This window comes from Notechis scutatus, chromosome 5 (genome assembly GCF_049901735.1).
Source record: "Notechis scutatus isolate UNSWTSFEM ecotype Mainland chromosome 5, rNotScu1.2, whole genome shotgun sequence".
Classification (NCBI taxonomy): Eukaryota; Metazoa; Chordata; class Lepidosauria; order Squamata; family Elapidae; genus Notechis; species Notechis scutatus.
The window spans coordinates 112,814,482-112,827,425 of NC_142013.1; the positions used below are offsets into that span (position 1 = coordinate 112,814,482).

Consider the following 12,944-nt stretch of genomic DNA (forward strand, 5'->3'; position numbering starts at 1 on the left):
CCTCTGCCCTTCCCCAGCCTCCTCCACAACATCCAGAGCCACACTTCCACTCCCTGTGGGCTCCTCCTCCTCTCTCCCTCAGAGTCAGTCTCCACCAGGGGCATGACAGACTATTTGAAGTTACAACCACACTGAAAAAAGTGACTTATGACCGTTTTTCACACTTACGACCGTTGCAGCATCCCCAAGGTCAGGTGATTTAAATTCAAAAGCTTGGCAACTGGCATGTACTTATGACGGTTGCAGTGTCCCTGGGTCATGGGATCCCCTTTGCAACCTTCCAACAAACCAAGTCAATGGGGAAGTCAGGTTCGTTTAACAACCGGGTGACTAACTTAACAACGGTAGTGATTCGCTTAACAAAAGTTGTAAAATGGGGCAAGACTGATTTAACAAATTTCTCACTGAACAACATAAATTTTGGTCTCAGTTTTGGTCGTACGTGAATGACTATCCATACCGCATCTTTCAGCTAATTATCTGATCATCATCTTCATTTAACGACCCCATAATCCTTTGCAAGGTGGAGTCTGGGCAGCTGAATGGAGCTGAGTAATTACTGGCCGGATGCCCTTCCTGTTGCCAGGGCAGAGTTTTGTTCAGCAGATATATTCTCAGTGTGCACAGAGAGAGAAATATCTGCCTCTACCTAGGATCGAACTGATAGCCTTCAGATCGTGAGGCGAGGGCTCCACCTCTAGGCCACCACACCGCTCCCAGCTAATTATCTGATAGGCTCACTGAAATGCTATCGGGATATTGTTTATAGACTTCCTGACCGCAAAAGGAAAGGATCTTAAATCCGCATTACCGCTGACTTAAAAAATAAATAAAAATAAAGGTTAAGGATCTGAGAAAAATAAATAAGTTATTGTAGCAAGGACACCACACGGAAACCACGGGAATTCTGAACCAACAGGAACAGAGACTGTCATCCCAAAATTGATAGGCCTCGCTTAATGAATTTGCATCGCCTCCTGGAGTTAATCTGTCTTTGTCCTTTGAACAGGTTAATACCCGAATCGTATTGCAAACTCGAGTTTGAGCAGAATTTCAAACAGGCTGCAATGCAATATATTCCAGAATAATACATGTAAAAACCCCTCAGGACTCAAAGGCTATTTTTCCGGCTCTCGGCTCATGCAAATCGAGAAACTCTACCTTCAGTTTCATTCTTTAAAAAAAGCAAAATACGAACATAAATATGGATTTATGGAACTCTGTTGTTTTTCAAAGCAAGCAGAGTTAAGCACTCGGGCCCAGTGGGCAAATATGGTTCCTCGGTATAAGCATAGAGAACTTTTACAAAGTGATGATCTCATGCTTAATACAGGTAGTCCTCCCTCCCTCCCTCGTTCGTTCGTTCATTCCTTCCTTCCTCCCTCCCTCCATCTTCCTCCCTTCTTTCCTCCCTCCCTCCTTCCTTCTTGTCATTCCTTCTCCCCTACTCCCCTGTCCTTCTCTTCCTCCTTCCTTCCTCTCTCTTCTTCTTTCCTTCCTTTCTCTCTCCTTCCTTCTTCCTCCCTCCCTCCCTCTTTCCTTCCTTCCTTTCTCCCTCCCTCTCTCCCTGCCTGCTCGCTCTTTTCTTCCTTCCTCCCTCCCTCCTTCCTTTTTGCTATTCCTTCTCCCCTAACTCACCCCCTCCCTCCATTCTTCCTTCCTCTTCTTCTTCCTTCCTTCCTTCCCCTTCCTTCCTTCCTTCCTTCCTTCCTTCCTTCCTTCCTTCCTTCCTTCCTTCCTTCCTTCTTTCCTTCCTTCCTTCCTTCCTTCCTCTCTCCTTTCTTTCTTCCCTCCCTCCTTCCTTCTTGTCATTCCTTCTCCCCTACTCCCCTGTCCTTCTCTTCCTCCTTCCTCTCTCTTCTTCTTTCCTTCCTTTCTCTCTCCCTTCTTCCTCCCTCCCTCCCTCTTTCCTTCCTTCCTTTCTCCCTCCCTCTCTCCCTGCCTGCTCGCTCTTTTCTTCCTTCCTTCCTCCCTCCCTCCTTCCTTTTTGCTATTCCTTCTCCCCTAACTCACCCCCTCCCTCCATTCTTCCTTCCTTCCTTCCTTCCTTCCTTCCTTCCTTCCTCTCTCCTTTCTTTCCTCCCTCCCTCCCTCCTTCCTTCTTGTCATTCCTTCTCCCCTACTGCCCCGTCCCACTCTTCCTCCTTCCTTCCTCTCCTTCTTTCCTTCCTTTCTCTCTCCCTCCTTCCCTCCTTTTTTTTCTTGGCAAAGAGCAAAAAATGACTTCTATTTTTCAAAATGCTGTTTTCTTTGTTTGCAATCCTTAACACCTCTAGAAACCTGTTGCAGCAACTGCCTGTTTCAACTACACAAAGAGGTAAAGAAATACCTCAGGAAGGATGACCCAACAAGTCATGGATTGTCTAGTTGCTGTTAGAAGCGGGGGCGGGAAAGGAGGCTCAAGCTGATGGATATGTAGTTTTCTTTTCAAAATGCTAAAAATATTTTCAATAAACAACTTATTCACTTTAACCTATCAATAAATATCCTTGTCTGTTTTATTTTCCTACTGACTAGCCAGTGGTGGAGGATTTTAAGGTTACCAAGACAGGGTTCACTAATCTAAAAATATATTATTAAGAGCACACCAAGAAAATACTATTTAGAAGGAAGTTTCTCTGTGTCCTCAGGGTCACCTGAGTAGTGCAAATGGTTCCTGTAGTCTGCATTTTTTCTTCTTCTTCTGGAGATCCATTCCTACTCCCACTCCATTCAAAGGGGGTTCATCCCAAATTGTATGGCTAAAAGTGTAGAGATTCTCAGTCCTCCAGGTCATGATTGTCCCGAAGGTGCTTTTTTTTCAGGAAGCAACTGGACTTTCTTTGTTTTTTTTCTTTTGAAGACGTTTCGCTTCTCATCCAAGAAGCTTCTTCAGCTCTGACTGGATGGTGAGGAATGGAAGGATTTATATTCCTTGCAGACAGCTGGTTATTTTCATCCTTTTTAGAGAGTAGTTGACAAGAAAGTCCAGTTGTCTCCTGAAAAAGCACTTTTGGGACAACCATGACCTGGATGACAGAGAGTCTCTACAGACTTTTCGCTATACAAATTGGAATGAACGCCCTTGAATGGGGTGGGAGTAAGAATGGATCTCCCAAAGAAAAAAAAATGAAGACTACGGGAACCATTTGCACTACTCAGAGGACCCTGAGGGCACAGATAAACCTCCAAGTGACCTCAATGACCCTCTAAAAGGATGCAAATGACCAGCGGTCTGCAAGGAATATAAATCCTTCCATTTTCCAATCATTCAGTCAGAACTGAAGAAGCTTCTTGGATGAGAAGTGAAACATATCTTGAAAAGAAAAAAAAACCCACAAAATTCCAATTGCCTGTTGAAGGAACACCTTTGGGTCAACCATGGACGGAGGACGGAGAATCTCTACAGACTTTTAGCTATGCCATTTGGGATGAACACCCTTCAAATGATGTATGGATTTCCAGAAAAAGGGCAGACTACAGGAACCATAAACACTATTCAGGTGACCCTGAGGACACAGACAAACCTCCAAGTGGCCTCAACAACTCTCAATATGGATGCAAATGACCAGCTGTCTGCAAGGAACACAAATCCTTCCATTCCCCACCAGCCAGTCAGAGCTGAAGAAGCTTCTTGGATGAGAAGCGAAATGTCTTCAAAGAAAAAAACAACAACAAGGAAGTCCAGTTGCCAACTTTGGTCCATTATGTTGTCCCAAAGGTGATGGTTGTCCATCAGCTTTAGGACAACCATGATTTGGATGACTGTGAATCTCTACAGACTTTTAACCGTACGGAATACAAGCACCTGTGGGTGTGCATCATTTCAAGTACCCAAATAAAGATGATAATCCAAGTCATTAAACCACAACTTTGGCTCGGATGCACACCACACCTAGTGAGTCATGGTGTCTTCACCTGGAATGGAAAAAGAAAGTTTCTACACACACCTGTAAGGGTGATGTCGTCATCTTCTATAATCTCTTCCTCTGCCACGTCCAGGGAATTCTCCGTTATCATGTCGCTAGGTTCCGTCACGCAAGACAGGCCCGAGTAATTGTTCAGGAGGTTGGCGCTCGGCACATGTTCCACGATGACCGCGGGAAAGATGGAAGGATCGCCCAGCTGTTCAGGAAAAACAAGAGGCCGCAAAAGAAAACGTGAGGGAAGGGAAAGGAAGGAGCGAGGCACTACTAAAACACGGACACGGGTTTCAAGCATCAGCCGGAGAAAGAGAAGGGCTTTGTAAGAATACAAAGTCATGCTGGTTCGGCTCTAGGTAAAGGAACACCGATGTTGTGCGTTTTTGTGGCTGTATAGGTAGATCTGCGCTTCCTCTGTTACGTCGGTTGCTGAATCACTCACTGACCTACGAACGGGGAGGCATGTCAAGAGCTGCAGGAGTATATTCATGTAGAATTTAAAAATGATGATGGAGGAGGAGGAGGAGGAGGAGGAGACGACTGTGGGATCCTTGGTGCTCTCTGAGCTTGGTTGTTTGCTTGCAGATGTTTCATTATCCAACTAAATAGCATATTCAGTGCTAGAAGGGAGTGGGGCTTGCAGGGAGGAGGGGGAGGAGGAGGAGACTGTGGGGTCCCTTATGCTCTCTGACCTTTTTATGCCACCCCCCCTTAGAGTCTGAATCCGATGAGGATGAGCAACTGACAGGGAATCGGAGTGTGGCTCCGCTGGCTGTGGAGGAAACTGGGGAAGGGCAAAGTTCAGCTGGGCATTCAAAGGAAGACCCAGGCCCACCCCCTCTTCATCCTAGGGCACGCAAGGAGGAACAGAGAAGGGAGCAACATGGGTGGCATGGCTTACGGGGGAGGAAAGGGCCCTGATTCCCTTCATTAGGCACACCTGGGAAGAGAGTTTAAAATAGATGCAAGCTGAGTGTGGCAGCTGCTGGGAGCAAACTTGAGTTTATCTTGTGTGGACTTTGATTATCTGTGTTCCTGGCGTCCTCCCAACCATGTTGAATTACGGACATTCCTTCACGTCTGGAATTCCTTCTCTTGCCCTGCCGGACTAATTACCTCATTTTGCTTTGATTGGACTTGTAGTTACAGTTTTTGTTGACCACATTTTGGACTTGATTCTCGGCAGCCAAAAGTTGTTCCTGGGATTTTTTCTCCAGCCAAAAGGTAACCAGGACATTGGGGGCAAAGTTGGAGCTAATAAAGGGACTCCTAGTGATTATCTGACTGGGTTGCCTTTGTGCCACGCCTCTTTGGGTCATCACAGAGCTTATCGAACTAAGTAGCATATTCAGTGCTAGAAGGGAGTGGGGTTTGCAAAGAGGAAGACGAGGAGGAAGGGGGGAAGAGGAGGAGATTGCACAAATAATACCTGTATTCTAGTAATAACAAAATAAGAGAGCTGGGAGCAACCTTGGACGTCTTCTAATCCAGCCCCCTGCTTGAGCAGGACATCCTAAATATCATTCCAGACAAGTGACTGTCCAGTTTCTTCTTAAAAACTTCCAGTGTTGGAGCACCCACAACTTCTGAAGGCTGATTGGTTGTTCAAACTGTCAGTCTCTTGGCAACTCTTGGTCCAAAGCCACCCAGCTGGCTTTCATGGCTAAGGGGGGACTAGAACTCACTGCTTTCTAGCCTGGTACCTTCACCAAACTGTCTTTCATCAAACCATCCAACTCGATGTAGCTTTCCTAGATCTACCAAGGTCAAAAAGGTAACCCCCATGTGCTGGGATAATATATAGGCCCCCAAGTTTATTATTATAGTCATCATCATTGTGCCATTTCCATTTCCATAGTCTGTAGACTGTGCAAAAGGGACAATCAACCAGCTAATACAGAAGAAGACTCCAGCTCCTCTCCACCAACAATCAGCCCCCAGATCAGCGTAGATTAATTCCAGGGTCAACTTCAGACCAAGAGTCAAGCAAACAATACCCCAATCAAGGAACTGCCAAAGGGCCATCAGTAAAGAGCCCAACCAAAGAATCCCTCTCTCTCACACACGCACACACACAGGCAGGCAAGACAGCAGAATATAAATGGGCAACAAACAGCATTCCTTCCTACTGGTACAACTGATGATGTTACCTAGTTGGGTCATAAAACATCTGCAGGACAACAAGCAAGCTCAGAGAGCACCAAGGACCCCCTAGTCCTCCTCCTCCTCCCTGTAAACCCCATTCCCTTCTAGCACTGAAGATGTTACCTAGTTGGGTCATGAAATGTCTGCAAGAAAACCAGCAAGGACCCCATAGTCCTCCTCCTCCTCCTCCTCCTCCTCCTCCTCCTCCTCCCTGTAAACCCCACTCCCTTCTAGCACTGAAGATGTTACCTAGTTGGGTCACGAAATGTCTGCAAGAAAACCAGCAAGGACCCCATAGTCGCCAGCCCTCCTCCTCTTCCTCCTCCTCTTCCTCCCTCTAAACCCCACTCCCTTCTACCACTGATGATGTTACCTAGTTGGGTCATGAAACGTCTGCAAGAAAACTACCCAGTTCAGAGAGAACCCAGGACCCCTCCTTCCCAATTTTAACGACGTATTCGAAACTCGGAGTGGCAGTAATTCGCCGTAAGTTATGAGTCGTCCCTGAGAAAAAGCTAGACAGGTTTGAAAATTAGTCTTGAACAAGTTCTATCAAGCAGAACTTCCTCTGACAGGAAGCGAAGGAAGACAGCAGTCACCGCCACGACGACCACACGGAAACAAGAAAGGTTGCAGCAAGCCGGGGTGAAGCAATGCATTCCTCCAAACAGTGACCGGTTGGAGGTTGGCCATGGGTTCAAAACTCCCCTGCACTTCCACCGGTCTCCACATGTAGCTCAGATCTACATGAGTGACGTTGGCTTGGCCGGTATGTGGAAAATCCCCGAGCAAAGGCCACAAGTTACGTCCATTGAACATGTGTCTTCCAGTATGGGTAGTCCTCGACTTACATCACTTTGTTTATCGACCCTTTTCCCCCCCCCCCAGTTATGACTTTTCTGGCATCCCCACGATTACATGATCAACATTCAAAAGCTTGGCAACTGGCATGTACTTACGACGGTTGCGGTGTCCTCGGGGTCACGTGATGCCCTTTGCGACCTTCCGAAAGTCCAAGTCAACAGGGGAAGATGGATTCACTTAACGATCGGGTTACTGACTTATTGTTAAGGGTCTTGGGATTTAAGAGCCGACCAGCAGTGAACAGCTGCCAGATCTGGCTGATGCAATAAGAGGTGATTCAGCATAGCATGGGTATTTCCCTTTAAGACTGGGGATTAAAGATCCCTTTAAGAGGTGTTTATATAAGAGGCAGCCATTAGAGGGTGTGGTTCTCTCTCCTTGTGTTGAGTATTCATTGCAGAGTTCTCCGTGTAGAGTTAAGAAGATTGATTGCTTGTAAGGTATTTTTGCCTACCACATATATATTTTGTATATAACTGTCTTGTAGATAAACCGCTGTTAAATGTCTAAGTCTCTGTGTTCTAGGTTTTGCTCTTGGGTTATCTCATAATGGCAGTCAAGCTGCAAACGCTCTGACACTTATCGACTGTGGTGATTCGCTGAACAACCAAGGCAAGAAAAGTCATAAAAATGGGGCAATTTTACCACTTTCCTTGCCACACCGTTGCTAAGTGAATCACTATAATTAAGATAGGAGCGTGGTCGTTAAGTGAATCCGGCTTCCTCGTTGACTTGGCTTATCCGAAGGTCACAAAAGGGGAAACACGTGAAACCCCACACACAACCACCCCGGGGATGCCGCAATGGTCATAAATATGAGCCAGTTTGCCAAGCATCTGAATTTGGATCGTGTGACCATTGTAACTTGGAACGGTCACTAAACGAACTGTTGTAAGTCGAGGACTACCTGTAGTAGGTTCATACACTCTGGACACCGGACTATATTCAGGATATTGCTCAATATGTATCTTAAGAGGGTGAACTTTCCACTTAACAGCTTCGGAAAGGCTCTGATATCCTTATGGGACGTTATTTCATTTCCAAATTGCTAGTTTGGAAAATATCCATGGGGGGGGGAGGGGGAGGAGGAGCAAATGCTGGATCCCAAACACATGGCTTAAAAGGGGTGCATTATTTTAAATGTCTTGAGAATTCTTCAGGGGGAAAAATGTTATTTAACCCCAATTTTAAAAACAAGAAGCAGGATGAGTTAACAAAAGTGGGGGAATTGCATACTTTTTAATGATGTCTTCTTCTATTAATACTCGAGATCTAGTATAAACATGGTGACTCACTATTTAGATTTATGGATTTAAAATAAGATCCAGATGAAATTCTTGAAAAATTGCAAGCATTACAGACATTCTCAGGAATCTGACGGTTATTTACTGGATGTGACAAGATCTAATAATCTATATTCTGCACCCAAGGAGGAAGAAGGCAAACAAAAAACATATTTCTGTCCCATAAGTGGAAAAAATATTGCAGCAAATCTCTAACTTAAGTAGGATAAAAGTGAGCTAAAAGAAACAAAATAAAATTTAACTGACCTAAATACTAATTCCTTCACTTAGCAAAAGGAAATTAAAAGACAAACATCAAAGGTGACCTACCCAATTTAGTAATGACATAAAATAATTTTGGAAATACCGATGCACTATAAACTGAATATAGGTCAAGCAATGTGATGTGGTTGCAAAAAAAAAAACAACCCACTTTTTAAGCTGCTGCATAAAAATAATTTTCAGGTCAGAGTGAAATAACTTCCTTGCTCTCATCCCACTCATTCTTCGGTGCTGCTTACTTCTAGACATCATTTTTAAGAAAATTGTTATTAAGACTCTTTATCATTTCCCTGTCAGGACAAATCTTTAAATTTGTGACTTAGGCAGGCAAGAAACAATTTGACAAATTCCTGTGGCCGCTTCCAGTTCTTCCAATAAGAAATGGAAAGCTGTCATATCACTGATGCATTTCATCAATTGGCTTTTTTTTAGTTGATTTTTTATTGATTTTCTATTCAATACATTTCTTAGTGCTTAATAAACATCTGAATGTCTGGGTATTTAATTTGCTTAACAATACAAATTTACATGCTTAATCTCCTTTTTTTCCAACCATTGGCAAAATAAATTCCATTTTTGATAATATTCTACATCTTCTTTCTGTTTAATTTTCAATGCTCATCTATCCATTTCTGCACAATCTAGTATCTTTCTGACTATCTCTTCATCTCGTGGTGTATCTTCATTTTTCCAGTATTGTGCGAAGATAATCCTCATTGCTGTTAAGACATATAATGTTAAATATATGGTTTCCTTATCATGTTTTTGTGATATTTTATCTCATAAAAACAATTCAGGTTTAAAATCTATAGGTTTCCCTATTGTCTTTTCTAGCCACCAGTGTTATCTTGCCCAATTTTTTTTTTAGCTTTGGTGCAAGTCCACCACATGTGATAAAATGTATGCGTTTTTTGGTTACATTTCCATCAATCACAGGGGTGGGATTCAAACTTCTTAACAACCGGTTCTGTGGGTGTGGCCTAATTTGTGGGCGTGGCTTGGTGTCATGTGTGGGCGTGGCTTGCTGACTGGGCATGGCTTGGTGGTCATGTGACTGGGGAGCATGGCTTGTATGTATGTAAATATTATAGATATTTATGTAAATTGATTTTTTTTTTTTATAAAAAAAGAGCAACTTTTACCCAAAAGCAGGCAAAGCAGGCAGGCAGATTGAGTTGCTCACAGGATCACAGATTCACTTAGAGATCTATCTATCTGCCATTGGCTACCTGAATCTGTCACATAAAATTTGCCGGCAAGCAAACTCAGAAAATTAACTCACAACACACCATGTATGCAAATATTGAATTTTTTTATATATATAAAAGAGCAACTTTTACCCAAAATCAGGCAAAGCAGGCAGGCAGACTGAGTTGCTCACAGAATCAGAGATTCACTTAGAGATCTATCTATCTGCAATCGGCTACCTGAGTCTGCACTGAAAAGTAGAAGCTTCGGTCCGGGACTTCCGGTTTGCAAGGTTTCGGCGGCGGCAGGGATTCGCGACACCGCGCGATCCCTGCTGCGTTCGCCGCCAAGGTTCCCCCGATCCGTTTGGATCTGGGGAATATAGCTGCCCCGTAGAGGCAGCTGAAGACAGGGGGGAGCCGGAAAGGGGTTTGGAGGCGTCGCAGAACCCCCTTTTCCCAAGGCGGAGGAGCGGCGGTCAGCAATGGCCGCCACGAAGAAATCTGCAGCCGGACAAGCAGGAGCAGGAGGGAGAAAGTCTGAAGAATTGTGAAAGTTGCTTTCAACTGGGACAAGACAAAATAAAAGTAGAAGCTTCGGTCCTAAGGAAGGTTCAGCTCTGCTTTTAGATTAGCTAGGAAGCAAAACATGCAACCATTTCCTGCTTTCTGGCTAATCTAAATCTCCCAGCACAGCAGAACAGCTGATGGGGGGGAAGGAAAAATAGCAGCTTACCAAAGGCAGGCAAAGTTGGATGGCACACGTGACAGATAAGGAGTGAGTGGGTGGGGTGGGACCAGCCAGGGGCGCGATTTGCCGGTTCTCTGAACTGGGCAGAATTGTAACAACCGGTTCTATAGAACTGGTCTGAGCAGGTAAATTAAGTTAGTAACAGCGCAGCCAAGATTCAGCTAAAGGCAAAATAATAGAAATTCCAATAAGAATTAAACCATTCATTTAGTTGAGTTTGGTTTAATTCAATGGAATTAAACCAATCCCAGCTAAAACTGGGCATCTTTCTCTGGACCAGGTCAAACATAAAATATATATCGGAGCAAGAGATCAAAACTTGGGAAGCTTGGCAACTGGCATGTGCTTAGGATGGTTGCAGTGTTCCCCAGGGTCATGTGATCTGCTTTTGCGACCTTCTGACAAGTTGTGGGATTCAAAATGTTTCACCACTGGTTCGGTGGGCGTGGCTTGGTAGGCGCGCTTTGCACATATGCGCGTGCCAAATGCACGCTTTGTGCAGGCACAGAGGCGTTCCAACTCGCCTCCTACAAGCCTGCACTCTCCCGGTTGCTTCAGCAGCCACCTCTCCCCGAGCCTCTGTGTGGGCTCTGCACTGACTTAGGATCCAAAACAGGCCCTGTGGAGACTCCTGAGAGAGGCAGGGCGCATGGAGCCAGCCAGGCGTGGGATTTGCCGGTTCACTGAACCAGCCATAAAATTAGTGTTGGGCTCTAGGCATCCTGTGGCCAGTACTGGAGCTCGACACCGCTATGGGGTGGCAGGCGGGATATCTTACCAGTTGGCGACACTCTTTCAAACCTCTCAATGGAGCTAGAGAGGCGGCCAAGGATCTGGGAGCCATGGCCACGGCCGGCCAACACGCCAACACCGCGCTGGATGTGAACCCGGAAGCCACCACCACAGCTGCATCAGGACACGAGGAGAGAACAGAAACAGGACGAGAAGGAGGACACTCGACACAAGAATTGCAGGCATGGGCTAGACAAGGGACAGGACACAGATGGGGTTATAGGACAGGACACTGGGATCGCATGGGGTGGTCACAAATAGAGCGGAGGGACGGGCTAAGCAGGACAGATGTGGTGCGTAAGCACAGAGGGGAATGGCACAGGGAATGCTAGGGCTAAAGGCGGATGTCAGGCATGCTAATAGACTCCAAGCCAAGTAGGCGGATGCTAGACTATACAGTCAAATGGGAGGGGTGGAGCCACCCATATATATATATATATATATATATATATATATATATATATATATATATATATATATATATATATATATATATATATATATATATATATATATCTCAAGCTGAGAGGCAGTAGCTCTCAGCGCTGGCTTTTCGTGGATCGTCCATTCTTGCCACTTAAATGGGACTCTTGCTGTAAACTGAATAAAATCAGACCATGACTACACCCGAACGTGAGTGCTGACTGATTCTTCAGAGTGACTGTTCAAGAACTCAGAGGCAGCTGAGAATTAGCTACGGGTTCGCCCAAACCGGGACCAACCGGTAGCAGCTCACCACTGCACGGCACAGAGGCAACACAGGCAACTGGCAGTTCAAACTGCCCCTTTATTGCTCCAAATCCCCCCCAAATCCTCCCACCTTTCTGGCAAGTCCCAGAGCCAAGGGATCGCACACACACACACCCCTCACACAGCTTCAGTTCAGTCCGATACTGTAAGTACCACAGCTGCAAGCAAGAAAATCCAGCAGGCAAGTAGTCCCGAAAGCCAAGAAGCAAGGCAAGTGTCGGACTCCGGGCATCATGTCGGCTATCTGGAGCCCGACAGCTTCGTAGGGGTTCGAGAGGGAGACCGCAGCTGTGTCCTCTCCCGACCTCAGCTTCCCGAAGGTTACGGCAGACCCGACAGACGGAACAATCCCAGAAGTGCGGTGTTCAGTATGGGGCACCACAAACCGGAGCTTTTGCAGATCTCGAAGCAGCACCAACCAGGAATTGCTTTTGCTGTTCGGCGAGGGGAAACAAAGCTGTTGACCCACTGGGGAGGGGGTGGTTCTGACACACGGGGCTGGGAGAGTACATGAGGTGGTTGGTTTACAGGAACAGCACATCGGGGTGGAGAGGATCCGGATAAGAGGATTGCGATGACACGGATCGGGAGGAGAGAGGGCGTCAGCAGACCCAGGATGGATTAACCTATAGTCAAAGCAAACTGGGGGGGAAATACCTGTGTGTAGCAGGGGGCATGGCCACATCTATAAACAGCATTGGGAGACAGGACGCGTGACCACGTAGTGACCACGTAGAGGCCGCAATGGTCACATGTGTGAAAAACGCACCCCAGTCACTTTTTTCAGTTAATTTTAATGGTCACTAAATGAACTGTTGTAAGTCAAGGACTGCCTCCTCCTCCTCTTAACAGAATAACAAGAGTTGGAAGGGACCTTGGAGGTCTTCTAGTCCAACCCCCTGATCGAGCAGGAAACCTTTCTCTTCTCTTACTCCTCCTCTTCCTCCTCCTCCTCCTCCTCCTCCTCCTCCTCCTCCTCCTCCTCCTA

The 12,944-nt window shown here is 45.8% G+C and overlaps 1 protein-coding gene across 3 annotated transcripts in view; it reads right to left on the reverse strand.

The window, feature by feature from the left end:
* Positions 1-12,944, reverse strand: part of ELF1 (E74 like ETS transcription factor 1) — an 86,574-nt gene that overhangs the window by 17,051 nt on the left and 56,579 nt on the right. For all 3 annotated transcript variants that reach the window (XM_087967585.1, XM_026679365.2, XM_087967586.1), the window contains exon 3: positions 3,930-4,104. In XM_087967585.1, the coding sequence (XP_087823711.1) occupies positions 3,930-4,104 (175 nt within the window). The remainder of the gene's footprint in view (positions 1-3,929; positions 4,105-12,944) is intronic.